The 18,758-nt window shown below is 40.3% G+C and overlaps 1 protein-coding gene across 2 annotated transcripts in view; it reads right to left on the bottom strand.

Annotated features, from left to right (window-relative positions):
- PDCD1LG2 (programmed cell death 1 ligand 2) overlaps positions 1-18,758 on the bottom strand; it is a 64,313-nt gene that overhangs the window by 26,932 nt on the left and 18,623 nt on the right. For both annotated transcript variants that reach the window (XM_070376122.1, XM_014476871.2), the window contains exons 3-4: positions 15,197-15,502; positions 1,136-1,402 (exon numbers count right to left, since the gene is read on the bottom strand). In XM_070376122.1, coding sequence (XP_070232223.1) covers positions 1,136-1,402; positions 15,197-15,502 — 573 coding nt within the window. The remainder of the gene's footprint in view (positions 1-1,135; positions 1,403-15,196; positions 15,503-18,758) is intronic.

Raw genomic sequence — 18,758 nt, 5'->3', positions numbered from 1 at the left:
AGCCCAGTAAAGCTCTTTTCAGAATTTTGACCTCCAGAAGTGTGAGCTAATAAATTTGTGTTGTCTAAAGCCCACAGTGGGGACTTCCCTGGTGTTCCAATGCTAAAAAATCCACCTTGCAATGCAGGGATATGGGTTTGATTCCTGGTCAGGGAACTAAGATTCTACATATCCTGGGGCAACTAAGCCTGTGCGCCACTAGAGAGTCCATGCATTGCAAGGAAAGATCTGCATGCCACAACTAAGGCCTGACATGGCCAAATAAATAAACAAAATTATTAAAAAAAATAAAGCCCATGATGGTTGTGGAACAATAGGAGACTTATGCCTCTGCAAAAAAATGACTTGTCTTATAAAATGATTATGATACTAAATGTTAGCTGATACTAAATGACCTAATACTAAATGTTAGCTGCTCTTATTTGTCAAATGAATGTTCTTAGCAGATAAAAAATTAGCAGACTATGAGAACTGTTATAAATTTTACTGATGCATGAAGTTCTAAAGTATAGGATTCGGCATAGCCAGAGAAGTCTATAAGCGATTTTTTTAAAGAGGTCAGTCTTCCTGGAAAACTCTAAAACCACTTGGCTGGCAGAAAAGCCAGCAAAGTAATATTTATACTGCTGACACATGGCATTATGCCTGAATCAAAGTGATCAGTCTTTATGCTGGGTATTTTCAGTTTCTTCTTTGGGTCCATTCATTGCACTCTAACACTCTATTCTAAGCTCTGAGAGGCTGACCTTATGAACATATCAGAGGACTTCCTTGTTCTCTGACCTCACCTGCGTTCTGCCAGTGGGAGACTCCAGCAGGAGACTGGAGGGTGGGAGAACAAGGTTGGGGCATCTGTTCATCACCTTCTATTCTTGGGAGTGGCCGCAGCTGGCAGTACCCCTGTACTGGAGGCCCCAGGTCCCTCTTCCAGGTTCCAGCAGCCTCTCCTGGAGGCAAGGGCGGTACAGCTCCATGACTTTTGAAGTCCCAGGTGCCCTATCCTACTTTTAGTAGTTTCTCTAAACCTTAATCATTCCCTTTATTACAGTCTTCTCAGGTTATTCATTCTGACTGTGTCATCCATTTCTTGCCTGAACCCTGATTGGTAGAGCTAGGAAGTGTGGGCAGCTCTTACCTTGGACAATGGTGGCTGAAGTGAGTTCCTTCACATTGGCATTCCAGAACACACAGCTGAAATTCCTGCCAGGGTGTGGCTTTAGGCGCAGAACACTGGTAACCTGGTAGAGGCCTTCAGAGGTCTTGGTGTGGCTGGTGTTGGTAGGAATACTGATGTTTGGCCAAGACACTTCTGCCAGGGGATAGCCTTCAGCTTGGCAGGTGAGCTCTACCTCATCTGTCCCTGGGACCTTGAGGTGGCGAGTGTTTATTTTCTTGTAGGAAGCTGGGACAAAAAAAAAAAAAAAGAAGAAATAAGTCTCTCGTTTCTGACTCCTATAGATCCCTGTACTTAATGTCATGTGAAATAAATTATCATTATCAATATTAAATAAAAATGGTTTTAACTTTTAAAACATTTCCTGTGTCCCAGATATCATGCTCTTTTACATCACTGAATAATTTAATTTTTACAACAAAAGAGCATCATCAATATTCCCAATTTTTGTTGAAGGTAACTGAGGCTAGAGAGGTTTATTTCACTCTAAGATACAGAGTTATTAACTGGTGGAGCCAATTATGCACAATCGAGGCTTGATTTCAAATCTCAGTGGTGCTTTATCCTATCACAATCTGTGGCTGTAAATTATCTCACAGTCAGAGATTGGAGGAAAAAAAGACGATGGATAAACAAAATCATTAGATAACCCCTACATCCCACTTTATTTAGTATTTTCTAACATCTTCAGGAGGAAACTTTATTTCCACTTCCCCCTTTCTTCTTTCTTCTTCAAGATTCGGAGGAGAGAAAAATGAAGACCTAGACATCTGTGGGAGGTCAGATTCATTGCCATCTTGGCCCCCGTTGGTTTCATCTGGATTTGGGTTTTTTGTGTTGTTTGTTTGCTTTTGTTCGCAGTTTCCTTTCTTATCTCTGGACCTTTTAATGGAAAGATTTATGTTCACTCCTGCTGAAGGTGGGGGTTGATGAGTTTTCAGCAAAGACCTAGAGCAGCTCTGACAACACTTTGAAGATGAAATGAGTTAATACATGTAAAGTGTTCAGAAAGGGCAAATACGGTAAAATAATGCTCAAAATTCTCCAAGCCAGGCCTCAGCAATATGTGAACTGTGACCTTCCAGATGTTCAAGCTGGTTTTAGAAGAGGAAGAGGAACCAGAGATCAAATTGCCAACACCTGCTGGATCATCAAAAAAGCAAGAGAGTTCCAGAAAAACATCTATTTCTGCTTTATTGACTGTGCCAAAGCCTTTGACAGTGTGGATCACAATAAACTGTGGAAAATTCTGAAAGAGATGGGAATACCAGACCACCTGATCTGCCTCTTGAGAAATTTGTATGCAGGTCAGGAAGCAACAGTTAGAACTGGACATGGAACAACAGACTGGTTCCAAATCCTGAAAGAAGTACGCCAAGGCTGTATATTGTCACCCTGCTTATTTAACTTATATGCAGAGTACATCATGAGAAATGCTGGGCTGGAAGAAGCACAAGCTGGAGTCAAGGTTACTGGGAGAAATATCAATCACCTCAGATATGCAGATGACACCACCCTTATGGCAGAAAGTGAAGAGGAACTAAAAAGCCTCTTGATGAAAGTGAAGGAGGAGAGTGAAAAAGTAGGCTGAAAGCTCAACATTCAGAAAATGAAGATCATGGCATCCAGTCCCATCATTTCATGGGAAATAGATGGGGAAACAGGGGAAACAGTGGAAACAGTGTCAGACTTTATTTTTGGGGGCTCCAAAATCACTGCAGATGGTGATTGCGGCCATGAAATTAAAAGACGCTTACTCTTTGGAAGTAAAGTTATGACCAACCTAGATAGCATATTGAAAAGCAGAGATATTACTTTGCCAACAAAGGTCCGTCTAGTGAAGGCTATGGTTTTTCCTGTGGTCATGTATGGATGTGAGAGTTGGACTGTGAAGAAAGCTGAGTGCTGAAGAATTGATGCTTTTGAACTGTGGTGTGAAGAAGACTCTTGAGAGTCCCTTGGACTGCAAAGAGATCCAACCAGTCCATCCTAAAGGAGATCAGTCCTGGGTGTTCATTGGAAGAACTGATGCTGAAGCTGAAACTCCAATACTTTGGCTACCTCATGGGAAGAGTTGACTCATTGGAAAAGACCCTGATGCTGGGAGGGATTGAGGGCAGGAGGAGAAGGGGACGACAGAGGATGAGATGGCTGGATGACATCACCAACCTGATTGACATGAGTTTGGGTAAACTCCGGGAGTTGGTGATGGACAGGGAGGCCTGGCGTGCTGCAGTTCATGGGGTTGCAAAGAGTCGGACATGACTGAGCAACTGAACTGAACTGAACAGCAGGTACATGATAAGTGCTATTATTTTTTAAAGACCTAGATTATGTCTATAAATATTCAAGAACACAGTATATTTATTAGTTATTTCTCCTCTCTAACACCCCACACATGCACGCACATGCACATATGCACACACGCGTGCATGCACACACATACACACACACCATTCTGTGCAGTGGATGCTGAATGAATTAACCAGACATTCTTCCCTGTCCTCTGGAAAACTGAGATCTAAAATAGATACAAGTGACACTGAGAGCACCAGGAAGACACAAGGACAAATTGTCCAACTGTTTCAGACTATAGCTAAAAATAAATGTTAACCACATATGCAAGCACAAGGGAATGCAAAAAGTAACCTGTTGATTTTTGGTGAAAGGAAGAGAGGGTGGGCACTAGCTTTCAATGGCTAGTCTTTAAGAAATAGAATTTTGATACCATCTTTGAAGTAAAGACATATATACGGCCCACATATGAATAAACATTTTTTTCTTAAATTTTTGGAGGAGTATAAATGAGTACAAATGGTGAAAAGTGATTTTTCTACTAAAATAATGGTAACAGCCACATGGAAAACATCAAGTATATATGACTTACTAAGTGTTTTCTAGGTACTGAGTTCATGTTCCGCACTTTTACATTCTGTGGAGGTGGAAGGAATATTCAAACCCCTTTCCACAACTTTTGCCTTTTGAGAGCCTTCCTTGTGTGTCTCTATGTTATGAGTTGCTAATTTGATTGTGTTAGTCACTCAGTCGTCTCTGACTCTTTGCTACCCCATTAACTGTAGCCTGTCACATTCCCCTGTCCCTGGAATTCTTCAGGAAAGAATACTGGAGTGCATAACCCCTTCTCCAGAGAATCTTTCCCACCCAGGGATTGAACCTGGATCTTCTGCTTCACTCACTTGGTCATGGGTCACCAGAGAGCAGGATGACTGTACCTCGAAGAGCTGTTTATAACCTGTGGCCTTTTCTTGAAGTTCTCTGTTCCATGCCACTAAGCATACTTGGTCAGGCCTGCTGGGCTGCCTGCCTCAAAAAGCTCTCACATTTTCCTCACTCACACTACTCCAGCTTTTGTTTGTGGCTGAGTGGTGGGGCAGATTTTCTTATCTATGAGGCTGGATGGATGAGTGACTTCAGGGTCTGATTGCAAATCTGGACTCAGTTTAAGACCAGGGAACAAGAAACCAGAAGTCCCTATTCTGAGTCATGTTCTCCAGTGCAGATTATAAGAGAAGGCTCAATGTAGGGAGAGGCAAAAGGAAAAAATTATGTGTTAATCCAGTTATTATTTTAAAAACTGGAGCTCATTTCCCATTTGGCTACTAATTACTCTGGGTATATCTCACTTAGTCAAGAACTTAGAGACAACTGGGGTGAGTAGCTCTAAACCTGACTCCATCACCTTAATATACCTCCTCTCACTTAAACTGTCCTACACTATTGGTGGGAATGTAAATTGCTATAGTCATGATGGAGAACAGGATAGAGGATCCTTAAAGCAGAATTACCATATGATCCAGCAATTCCACCCATGGGCATATATCCAGAAAAGATGAAAACTCTAATTTGAAAAAATATATGCATTGCAATGTTCACTACAGCACTATTTACAATTGCCAAGATATGGAAGGAATATAAATGTTCATTGGCAGATGAATTGGTAAAGAAAGAAGATGTGGTGTATGTGTGTGTTCAGTTCAGTTCAGTTGCTCAGTCATGCCTGACTCTTTGTGACCCATGGACTGCGCAGCACACCAGACTTCCCTGTCTATCACCAACTCCTGGAACTTGCTCAAACCCATGTCCATTGAGTCGGTGATGCCATCCAACCATCTCATCCTCTGTCATCCCCTTCTCCTCCTGCCTTCAATCTTTCCCAGCAGCAGGGTCTTTTCCAATGAGTCAGTTCTTCACATCAGGTGGCCAAAGTACTGGAGTTTCAGCTTCGGCATCAGTCCTTCCAAAGAATACTCAGGACTGCTTTCCTTTAGGATTGACAGGTTGGACCTCCTTGCAGCCCAAGGGATTCTCAAAAATCTTCTCCAATACCAAGTTCAAAAGCATCAATTCTTTGGTGCTCAGCTTTCTTTATAGTCCTCCTCTCACATCCATACATGACTACTGGAAAAACCATAGCTCTGACTAGACGGATCAGTGTTGGCAAAGTAATGTCTCTGCTATTTAATATGCTGTCTAGGTTGGTTGTAGCGTTCCTTCCAAGGAACAAGAGTCTTTTAATTTCATGGCTGCAATCACAATCTGTAGTGATTTTGGAGACCAAGAAAATAAAAAGTCTGTCGCTGTTTCCACTGTTTCCTCATCTATTTGCCATGAAGTGATGGGACCGGATGCCATGATCTTAGTTTCTTGAATGTTGAGTTTTAAGCCAACCTTTTCACTCTCCTCTTTCACTTTCATCAGAAGTCTCTTCAGTTCCTCTTCATTTTCTGCCATAACGGTGGTCATCTGTATATGTGAGGTTATTGATATTTCTCCCAGCAATCTTGATTCCAGATTGTGCTTCATCCAGCCCAGCATGATGTACTCTGCATATAAGTTAAATAAGCAGGGTGACCATACACAGTCTTGATGTACTCCTTTCCCAATTTGGAACCAGTTGTTCCATGTCTTGTTCTAACTGTTGCTTCTTGACCTGCATATAGATTTCTCAGGAGGCAGGTAAGGTGGTCTGGTATTTCCATCTCTTTAAAACTTTTCCACAGATTGTTGTGATCTATACAGTTAAAGGCTTTGGTGTAATCAATAAAGCAGGAGTAGATGTTTTTCTGAAAAACTCTTGCTTTTTCTATGATCCAATGGATGTTGGCAATTTGATCTTTGTTTTCTCTGCCTTTTCTAAATCCAGCTTGAACATCTGGAAGTTCACAGTTCATGTACTGTTGAAGCCTGGCTTGGAGAATTTTTAGCATTACTTTGCTAGCGTGTGAAAGTGAAAGTGAAGTCGCTCAGTCGTGTCTGACTCTTTGCGACCCCATGGACCGTAACCCACCAGGCTTCTCCATCTATGGGATTTTCCAGGCAAGAATACTGGAGTGGGTTGCCATTTCCTTCTCCAGGAGATCTTCCTGACCCAGGGATTGAGCCCGGGTCTCCCGCATTGTAGGCAGACGCTTTACTGTCTGAGCCATGAGTGCAATTGTGCAGTAGTTTGAACATTCTTTAGCATTGCCCTTCTTCAGGATTAGAATGAAAATTGATCTTTTCCAGTCCTGTGGCCATGGCTGAGTTTTCCAAGTTTGCTGGCATATTGAGTTTTCCAAAGTTCTGGCGTACGTAGCACTTTCACAGCATCATCTTTTAGGATTTGAAACAGCTCAACTGCAATTTCATCACCTTCATTAGTTTTGTTCATAGAGATGCTTCCTAAGGCCCAGTTGAATTTACATTCCAGGACGTCTGGCTCTAGGTGAGCGATCATACCATCCTGATTATCTGGGTCATGAAGATCTTTTTTGTATAGTTCTTCTGTGTATTCTTCCCACTTCTTCTCAATATCTTCTGCTTCTGTTAGGTCCATACCATTTCTGTCCTTTATCGAGCCCATCTTTGCATGAAATGTTCCCTTGGTATCTCTAATTTTCTTGAAGAGATCTCTAGTCTTTCCCATTCTGTTGTTTTCCTCTATTTCTTTGCATTGATCACTGAGGAAGGCTTTCTTATCTGTCCTTGCTATTCTTTGGAACTCTGCATTCAAATGGATATACCTTCCCTTTTCTCCTTTGCCTTTCATTTCTCTTCTTATCCCTGCTATTTGTAAGGCATCCTCAGACAACCATTTTGCCTTTTTGCATTTCTTTTTCTTGGGGATAGTCTTGATCAATGCCTCCTGTACCATGTCACAAACCTCCGTCCATAGTTCTTCAGGCACTCTTTCTATCAGATCTAATCCCTTCAATCTATTTATCACTTCCACTGTATGATCATAAGGACTTTGATTTAGGTCATACCTGAATGGTCAAGTGGTTTTCCTTTCTTCAATTTCAGTCTGAATTTGGCAATAAGGAGTTCATGATCTGAGCCACAGTCTGCTCCTGGTCTTGTTTTTGCTGACTGTATAGAGCTTCTCCATCTTTGGCTTCAAAGAATATAGTCAATCTGACTTCACTATTGACCATCTGGTAATGTCCATGTGTAGAGTTTTCTCTTATGTTGTTGGAAGAGGGTGTTTGCTATGACCAGTGCGTTCTCTTGGCAAAACTCTGTTAGCTTTTCCCTACTTCATTTTGCACTCCAAGGCCAAAGTGTGTGTGTGTATAAAATATAACTCAGCCATAAAAAACAATGAAATAAAATTTAAATTAAAAACAACAATGAAATGATGTCATTTGCAGTAACTTGGATGAAACTAGAGATTAGCATACTAATTGAAATAAGTCAAAGACAAATATCATGATATCACTTATATGTGGGATCTAAAAATATGATACAAATGAATTTATTTACAAAACAGAAGTAGATTCATAGACATAGAAAACAAAGTTATGGTTACTATAGGGGGATGGGGCAGAGGGATAATTTAGGAGTTTGGGATTAATAGATACACACTGCTGCTGCTGCTGTTTAGTTGCTAATTCATGTCTGACTCTTTACGACCCCATGGACTATAGCCTTCCAGGCCCCTCTGTCCATGGGATTTCCCAGGCAAGAATACTGGAGTGGGTTGACATGTCCTTCTCCAGGGGCTCTTTCCAACCCAGAGATCAAATTCATGTCTCCTGTATTGGTAAGCGGATTCTTTACCACTGAGCCACTTGGGGAGCCCTAGATATACACTGCTGCTGCTGCTGCTGCTGCTAAGTGGCTTCAGTCGTGTCCGACTCTGTATGACCCCATAGACGGCAGCCCACCAGGCTCCTCCGTCCACAGGACTCCCCAGGCAAGAATACTGGAGTGGGTTGCCGTTTCCTTCTCCACAGATATACACTACTATATATAAAATAGACGAACTACAAATAGTTACTGTATAGCACAGGAAATTATATTCAAAATATGTAATAACCTATAATGGAAAAGAATTGGGAAAAGAATATATATATATACACCACATATCTCTATATATACATATATACATACATATAAAACTGAATCACACACAAAACTAACATAACATTGTAAATCAACTATTCGTCAATGAAAAAATAAAATACATTTTTTTAAAAAGAACGAGCAAGGTCTGAGGGAGAGGCATGAGCCCACATCCTTCATTTACATAACATTAAAGAAGTCTCCCCATCTTATTTGGGAAGTGGGTAAAAACACATCATTATCAGCAACACACAATGGGGAAGCTGGACTCAGGGGTGATATTCTTAGGAAAATATGAGTAAATTTTAGAATTTCAGAGGTGGCAGTGATCTTAAAATTCAATTAGTCCATCTTCCTGCTCAACAAAAAGTATCTTCTCCAGCAGCTTTGCTAGATGACTATCTTGAATGTTTCACATGCACTTGGAAACAATGTGTATTCTGTAGTTGTTGGGCATGAGTTTTATATAAGTCAATGAAAATGGCTAATGCTGTTCTACTCTCTTGTTTTCTTTTTGGATATTCTACCAGTTATAATAGAGATGAGTTGAAATCTCCAAATATGATTATGGATCAGTTTATTTCTCCTTTTAGGTCTGTCAAATTTTGTTTTATACACTTTGAAGCTATATGGTTAGATGTATATACATTTAGGATTGTTATATCTTCTTGCTGAATTGATTTTTTTCTATCATTATGAAATGTCCCTTTTTCTCTTTAATAATATTTTTTTTTCCTTGATATTGGTAACCTGCTAGATAACTAACTTTTGGTTAAATACACTTACGTATGGAAGCTCCTACTTCCAGAATTAGTCCTTGCAGTGATTAGACAATAAGAAAGTTAAACTTTCATTGGGAAGATTATCTTGACACCAAGTCAAATTTTGCCTCATGGTAGCTTTAACCCATTGGTACTTACTTGTCTGGTTTAGCAAAACAACACATGGTAAGCATACTAGTTAAGAACATGGGCCTTAGAGTCCAAAAGTTTTGACTAGACTTCAGTGCTGCTTACATAACCTGTCAAGCCTTAAGCCTCATTAGTAAAATAAGCACAGTATTACTTATCCTTAACTGTAGTGTTAGAATGATAAATGAGTTAGGTACCTAGAACGTATTAAATAGTCAATTAGTACTGGTAATTATTATCTCTTCCTGCTTTCACTAATTGCTGACTTGCCTCACTATTCTCCATTTGGCTTCTCAGTCTGTTTCATCAAAAGAATTACTACTTTCTGATTTCAGTTTCCACTGGTTTAAATGCTTTCTGTTATTCTGCTATTTCTGACTATATGATTCAAATGTTACTGGCAACTTTAGCATTTCTGAAATAAAGTTGCCAGTAACATTTGAATCATATAGTATATGATATTATTATATTATAGCACTATATTATCTACTGTACATAGTATTATCTGCTTTATCATCATAATGACCATAACTAAGGTGGAAAAAAATGTAGTTTTAAATGCCTTAAATTTAAAGAGTCCTGGCAGGTTTCTAGCAGTCATTAAAAGAAATATTTTAGGACTGCTCTCAATTGGTCTGTTAAATGACCTGGAGAGGAACATCAGGTTAAACAGTTTGTAATTTCCAGGAGCTTTCCCACCCCTCAAAATTCAGGATATTGTTTTCTTAACTCAGGCTTTCCTTATTCCCTTCTGTTTCCCCAGGGAGAAAAGACAGAGCAGAGATTTAGCCTCATTACTAAGTTATTTTAGCAAATGCTTTTTTTCTGGGTCTAGAAGCTAAATGTACAGACATCATTTCACTACGAAGATGTTTCTCTTGGGCTATCTCCGCCCTATGCTGTTTGTCTTCCCCTTCTTAGGGTGAGGGCTGTTTCTCTCTATGATGCCTTATTCCTCCACTTTTTGATGAAGTTGTACTCTATCCTGGGCCTTTCTGTTGATTTAAAGAAATTCTGCCAAGCCTTAGCCTGCTCAGGCCTTCAGGATGGTTTGGCCCTTCTATTCTTAGCTTCTGCTCTATGTCTGTCTGGGATCCATGCACAGGCCGGTTCTCAGCCACTGTGCTCAATCCCTTGCTTCTCAGGGCTGCTGTGCTCTCCTCTTCCATCATGCTGCTTGACCTTCCTCTGACAGATATCTAATCTTGGGTTGCAACCTGGCATTTCAAAAACTGCAGCCTTCTGTTACTTTTATAAACTCTTTAGCCATGCTATCTGGTGTTTTTTTTCCTGTCCTTATGAAATCAATCCTCTTTTCACCATACTTATTATGAACTGTTGTCCAGACATCAAAGAAAATATTATAAATCTATTTTCAAGTATATGCCAAAAATTAGGCATTTTAAAGACAAACACATCCTCCCTCTAGTCTTGTTCTATTTAAGTGCACCCTAACTGGGGTCCCAGATCTCCCGTGTTTCTTTCAGAGACCCCCAATTAGGGCAGAATATCCTTAGGTGCTTAACTTCAACCTCCTTTTTTTTTTCCCTTTTTGCTTGCATTCCTCCTAAAACAATTGTGATGTAGTGTGCTCCCTCTCACATATTTATTAAGTTTATTCTTGGAATATTTCATAGGTTTCTATATTGGAAAAATATATAATGTTTAGCATTTTATGAACACATATTTTCATTAAGGCATTTCACTCATTCACAAATGTATCCAACATCACCTTGATATCAAAGAAGGTGTCTTTAATACACACCACCATCCACTGAAAAATACAGGGCTTCCCTGGTGGTCCAATGGTTAAGAATCCTCCTTGCAATGCAGGGGACACCCGTTTGACCCCTGGTCTGTGAAGATCCCCCATGCAGCAGAGCAACTAAGCCTGTGAGCCACAACTACTGAAGCCCATGTGCCTTGAACCTGTGCTCCACAGTAAGAGAAGCCACTGCAATGAGAAGCCCACACACCACAACTAGAGAAAGTCCACATATGGCAACGAAGATCCAGTGCAGCCAATAAATAATAAATAAATATATTCATAAAAAAAGAAAAATAAATGGTCAGAACTTTTCTTTCTATTAATATTCCTTAAATATCAGTTCCCATTCCACTTCTACAGAATTTTATCCTAATGCAACATGTTTGATCACTCCTTTGATGGTTATCCTTTTGTTTCTTTGCAATAACAAAAATGTATAGCTATTGAAATTAAATTTTTTTCTTGTGACAATGAGGCTTTAAGTGTTCAAATTTTTCTTCAGCATTGAGGTCTAGTTTCCATTATTATCAGCACATGTAAAATCAAAACAAATATTATGAATATTGACAATTATTAAACTTAAGAAAAGTTTACTGGAAAGGTATCTCTTAATGGTATGGATGGGATTCTCATTTTCTATCTGTGCATGAGGACACAAATGACTTAAAAGTTGGAATGAGACAATCTTCAGAATCAATTCTATTTCTGTTTTTCATTTTTTGTAGCTATAAGTGCTAAGGAATCATGCTCATATGAATAAATAGGTGGGCATGGAAGGAGTTCAGTTATAGTAATATTTCATTCTTTGAAAGCCTTATGATTTATATAACAAAAGTATTTCTTTTTTTTTATTAGCTATTAACTGTATTAGGGACTCCTTCAATTTTGCTGAAAACAGAGAATTTGATACTTCCTGGTTTGCTGAAGGATTTGTTAGTCATTACAATTTGGTAAGATATCAATATTTCCAGTCATTCTTTTGTTTGGCACTATGGAAGTTTTTACACCTCGGAGCAAAGCACTATATTCATGATGGGTGAGAGGTAGGCTTTATATGAAGTGGGTAAAGCAAAATTAAAAGAGGAAGTGTTTTAGGGGAACCCCAAGAGCCTTGCCTGGAAGACACATTCTCAGGCACAGTCAATTTAGGGAGAGAGTATTTGAGGAAGATGAAAATCTAGAAACTAATTTCCTAAAACTGTCTATGTGTATGCATCCCATAGACGGTCTTTGTGATCCCATATAGTCTAGCTGGACAATCATTAAAGGTATAAGGGATTAATAATTAATTAATTAAGGTTTGAGTCATCCTGTCAAGTCATCCCTGATCTAGGTGAGGAAGCAGGCAGAGTGCCTTTCCATGGATGAGGGACACCCCTCAGCCAGAGCAAGAAAGACTGGGACTGGTATCAAATTGCCCAAAGACCCTACATGCATTAAAGCACGCCCACAAAGATCAACAAACACGGGGCAGTGATTTTGGGGTGTAGATATCCAAGGACACTAGGAGATCATGAGGATGTTGAGCTCTCTCTCCAACCATTGATTAAACTCAGACTAATGTCAATGTCTGGAGCTCCTCCCAGCTGATTGTAGAAAATGCAGTAAAGGTAGAAGGAGGTTACATCCAGGCTCAGGGCTTTCTTGATGATTCACTGTTAGTTGATGTGTAAGAGGGCACTGTCCTTGCGGGAACTGAGGGTCTTTGAACCAAATCTCTGGACACCCACCATATGCCAGGCATCATGCTCAGTTTTTTACGTTATCTCTTTTAATTTTTACAGTAATCTTATGTGGTAGATGCTACTATTGCTGCTGCTACTGCTAAGTCACGTCAGTTGTGTCCAACTCTGTGCGACCCCATAGACAGCAGCCCACCAGGCTCCCCCATCCCTGGGATTCTCCAGGCAAGAACACTGGAGTGGGTTGCCATTTCCTTCTCCAATGCATGAAAGTGAAAAGTGAAAGTGAAGTCGTTCAGTCATGTCCGACTCTTAGCGACCCCGTGGACTGCAGCCTATCAGGTTTCTCCGTTCATGGGATTTTCCCATGAGGTGGGGTGCCATTGCCTTCTCCAGCTACTATTGCTATTCTTTTATAAATAAGAAAAATTCCAGATTATGATAACCTCATATATTCAGATGACACCACCCTTATGGCAGAAAGCAAAGAAGAACTAAACAGCCTCTTGATGAAAGTGAAAGGAGAGTGAGAAAGTTGGCTTAAAAGTCAACATTCAGAAAACGAAGATCATGGCATCCAGTCCAATCACATCATGGCAAATAGGCGGGGAAACAATGGAAACAGTGACAGACTTTATTTTTGGGGGCTCCAAAATCACTGCAGATGGTGACTGCAGCCATGAAATTAAAAGATTCTTGTTCCTTGGAAGGAAAGCTATGACCAACCTAGACAGCATATTAAAAAGCAGAGACATTATTTTGCCAACAAAGATCCATCCAGTCAAAGCTATGGTTTTTTTAGTAGTCATGTATGGTTGTGAGAGTTGGACTATAAAGAAAGCTGAGCACTGAAGAACTGGTGCTTTTGAAGTGTGGTGTTGGAGAAGACTCTTGAGAGTCCCTTGGACTGCAAGGAGATCCAACCAGTCCATCCTAAAGGAGATCAATCCTGAATACTCATTGGAGAACTGACGCTGAAGCTGAAACTCCAATACTTTGGCCACCTGATGAGAAGAACTGACCCATTGGAAAAGACCCTGATGCTGGGAAGGATTGAAGGCAGGACGAGAAGGGGATGACAGAGGATGAGCTGGTTGGATGGCATCACCAACTCAACGGACATGAGTTTGAGTGAGCTCCGGGAGTTCGTGATGGACAGGGAAACCTGGAGTGCTGCAGTCCATGGGGTCACAGAGTCGGACAGAACTGAGCGACTGAACTCTGATGAAAATCGAAATAACCCACTCAAGGTCACAGGTGAAAACAACATTCACCCTCATGTCTAATTATACCAGTTTGTCCTTCTTTATTCCAGATTGTAAAATCACACCACAGCTGTCAAGGTCAATGGTCTTTAGGGACCAAAATTCGGAGACTCTCCAGAAGACAGAAGAGATCCTCTGAGGTCTAGTGGCAGAGGAAAACTGACATAGTTTACCTCAGAGCAGTTAGTAAAGGCTGAGACACACAAGCTGATTGACAGAGCCAAATCTACTTTTCTATAGTTGTTATGTCTTTGCTCAAGTGACCTTTTCCAGAACAAACAGCAACTTGAAGATTCTCTTCTGATTTAGGTTCTTGGCTCATGTTGTAGTGGAGAGAGCCCTCAACTCAGAGGAATGGAGACAGCTACTGAATTGGCTCCCTCAGGCTACCCATTTCAGTTCTCTGAACTTCAGCTGTTTTCTGTGCAATAGATAAGACTGAGGCTAGAGTAGCATTTCCCAAACATTTTAGACTATGACCCAGAGTGAGAAAGAATTTATTATACCACAAGCCAAGATGCACACCCACATGTGTGTGCATGCGTGCACACACACACACACATCCCCTCTGAAATAGTTTGTGATGCCCTGATATATTCAATTCTATTCATTTATTAATTTTATTGGTAAAAAGCCCACTTTTGTCACTTTTAAACTGATATTTTAAACTTTTAATGGGTAGCAAATCATAGTTTAAAAAACTCTGGACTCTGAAAGAGTAGTATAATATCAAGCCAATATCGTTCCGTGTGAATTAGGTAAAACTTATCTTTGGTACCCTCCCAACTTACAGAGAGTCATTTTCCTGGCTTTCTCTAGACCCGTTTTATTCTCTCTACCCCTATTTACCCTCACCTCCATTGCTTTATACATAGATATGAAAAACTACTTCTGAGCAGGTGCTTTTGTCTTCTCTGAGGTAGCTTTTTCTCTTTATAATCATCGTCCCAGTTTTTGCTTGGGCTAGCTTCAGTGGACTTGTTACTTGCAGCTAACACAGGTCCTGCATTGGAGAGGTGCCTCCGTGGATTCCAGTCCCTGAAAGTACTCACCTTTGACTTTCAGCGTCAGGTACTTGTAGTCCCAGGCAATCCCATAGATGATCAGGCAGCGGTACTGCCCTGCATCCTTCAGCTGGATTCGGGGGATGAGGAACAAGGCCTTCCCCAGGGGCAGCTGCTCCTCCAGCAAAGTGGTTCTTTCACTGAGCAAGACTGTATCATTTTCCACTTTTTGCAAACTGGCTTTTAAAATCCCGAGTTCCACAGGACCTCCAGTGTCAAAATCACACTCCAAGGTCACATTGCTGCCGTAGTCTACCATGTACATTTCCTTTGGGATGGTCACTGTGAACAAAGCTGAACAGAAAATAAGACATTCCCCACTGTCTGCCTTCACATTTCAGTTCTGTTCAGAGTGGGGGAGCTGAGGAGACCCATACAACCTCGGTTTCCCAGGAGACATCTATCAGTATCTGGGCATTTGCAGAAGTTCTTTTCTATCCCTTGCCCTATCCACTTTGTGGAAGAGTGTGATTCTTGATCCCTGCTCTTGCCTCTCAACACTCCTCACCTGTACAGCTGACTGGCCTCCTGCTCCCATGATCCAAGCTCATTTTCTTTATATGGATCAAATTACATCATTCCCTGCCAAATTTTACCTCCTCTCAGCAGCTGCTGCTGCTGCTGCTGTTGCTAAGTCGCTTCAGTCGTGGCCGACTCTGTGCAACTCCATGGACGGCAGCCCACCAGGCTCCCCTGTCCCTGGGATTCTCCAGGCAAGAACACTGGAGTGGGTTGCCATTTCCTTCTCCAACGCATCAAAGTGAAAAGTGAAAGTGAAGTCACTCAGTCGTGTGCGACTCTTAGCGACCCCATGGACTGCAGCCTACCAGGCTCCTCCGTCCATGGGATTTTCCAGGCAAGAGTACTGAAGTGGGGTGCCATTGCCTTCTCCGCAGAGATAGTAATAATAACAACTATCAACTGTTGAATTCTTACTAGGTGGTGGGCCTCTGCTAACACATGATCTCTTTTAGTCTCCCAGCAAGACAATGAGGTAGAGCCATCTTCTTTTTAGAAAACGAAACTGACACAGAATGGTTAAACAACTTGCCTAAGATTGCACAGCCAGGATCAGACCTAGGTATTGCTAAGTTCAAGTGCTCTTGACCACTACATCATACAAGCCCACTGTAGAAATGTCTTTTCTACTAATACTAATACTTAATGTATATCTACCATGTGTCGGCCACTGTTCTAGACTCTAAACCATATCATTCAATATTGAAAATGCAACCATAAAATATGCATAATCATGACTGTTTTATAGTTAAAGAAACTGGGTCAAAGAGGTTTGTTTCAGGATGCACAATTAGTAAAGTTAAAATTCAGAGCCAGTCAGATGGTTGACTTCAAAATCTATAGTTTTTGAAACAGTAGTTCCCAAAATGTGAGGCATATACCTCAAGAAGTATGCACAATGATTTTACATATGAAAGAATCAAGGCCCAAAGGGAGTTGGGTTATGCAGAGAAGAATTTATCCCCTCTTCAATTCTATTTCAATCTTTCAAATTACATACAATTTGCAACTAGACTTTCACATTTCTAACAATGGTTATTTTTCCTTTTAATAAAACAAGAAGCGCTCAGACAGATATTATCAGGGTAGACTTTAAAGCACCACTTTACTTTTATTGCATTTATTTTTGCTCATATCTTCTATTTACTAGTATCATTGATACTGGTTTTCCATTTACCACAGGGGTAGATTGTTTTGTTCAAAAAATAAAAGCTCAGTTGATTTAGATAATTCTATAAAAACAATAGTGCAAAGAGTAGTCAAACATGGCAAAACTAATGAAAGTAGTGTATGCATGAATAAATTGTGAGAGACTGTACAAAATTATGCTGTTTCCATCAATAATGAATGGGGAGTCATTAAGACTGCGGGTACGATCTCAAAGTAGCTTCTGAATTATGACAGAAGATTAGATCAAATTATGTTCAGTAGGACTTGCTTCATTAATCCATTCATTTAATTAATTCAAAACTTTCATTTAACAAATATTTGGGGATGGCTTCTAGAATACGCTATTTAAGGGGTTGCTTCCACATAAAACATAGTATGAAAAGAGCTTGGGATTTAGTGACAGATGAACCTGGGTTCAAATTCTGAGTGTATCCAGATTATGAACCCTTTGATCTTGATCAAACCTCTATGAGTCTCGGCCTCTTTATCTGCAAAGGTCCAAGGTTAAATCTACCTGTCAGCAGTGTGGTGAAAACTAGATAAACAGCACAAAATGGCTTATTTTGGCAGGTAGTAGGTAGTCAGCAAACATTGGTTCCTTTCTTTTCTACCATGCTTTAGTTCTTGAGAAAGTGGTGTTCTGACCATCCTGGACAACAGATTTCACAGTAAAAATAGACTGGGGGTTTTCAGTTGCTCGAATGATTCACATTGAAATTCTCTTCTGACTGGAGTTTTTCCTCCTACCATCCTGCAAATCTTTGAAGGCAGTGCAGGTTGAATTTGTTTTGGTGTCTCCAGTGCCTAGCACATACTAAATTCTAGTTAGAGGTTTAACATATAAATGACAAAAGAAGGAGAGGAAGAGAAAAAAAAGGATGAGCCTACCCATATTTGCAAAGAGTAGGACATGATTGAGAGACTGAGTATGCATGCACCCATATTCACTTCTGTTTTCCTCTCATCAAACTTCATTTTGCCCTAAATTGCACAAACCGGCATTCTTAATCACCACCCAATGCACCTGTTAGTGTAGTGCACAATATGAATTTTATTAAAAATAAGTGATGAGTTTATATCTTTCTTCCAAACCCTGTTTTAACCACAGCTAGAACATGAACGTGCCTTTCTAACAGAAAGGAGTTCACATCTGCCTGGTATTTTTTGGTACAGAATGGGGGTCGGGGCAGTGCTTCTGTATAAAACAATGCTAATTAAGCTTGCATTTTCTTGGCCACATTGAGAAGACTCTGGGATGATACATGTGAAAAAAGACACTGTGCTTCTAAATTTCCCATACGATTCCATTTTGTGGAATGCCCTGAACACTTGTAATAACTCTCCCCCAAGTCTCCGTAATAGGATACTCCTAAAAGTAGATTCCTAGAATCATCTCCAAATATTTGTTATTAAGTCCTCTTATACCTAAAACAGAGCTACCTGTTTTATTCACTCATCAAATATGTATTAACTATCTTCTATGTGCCTGGTTTAGAAATTTATACTACTTTTACTCTCTTCATTCCTTCCAAAGAAATCCCAGGGCTGATCTCCTTCAGAATGGACTGGTTGGCCTGGTGTGCTGCGACTCATGGGGTTGCAAAGAGTCAGACATGACTGAGTGACTGATCTGATCTGATCTGATCTTACTCTCGTCATAGTACTTCCTTCTCTTTTATTATACGATAAAAGAAGAACAAGAAACAAGATAAAACAAGAAACAGGGAAGAGAAATGGGGCTTGCAGGTAAAGTTAGTTGCTGAGTCTGAGATTTAACAAGAATCAGAGGACTTTGGTGTAGTCTGTATTGGATTTATTTAGCAAATTTATTTACCACACTTACACTTTCTTCTCGTGAGAG

Source organism: Bos mutus, chromosome 8 (genome assembly GCF_027580195.1).
Source record: "Bos mutus isolate GX-2022 chromosome 8, NWIPB_WYAK_1.1, whole genome shotgun sequence".
Lineage (NCBI taxonomy): Eukaryota > Metazoa > Chordata > Mammalia > Artiodactyla > Bovidae > Bos > Bos mutus.
The sequence above is the reverse complement of the archived record's forward strand: the minus strand, read 5'-3'. Positions and strand labels throughout refer to the sequence as shown.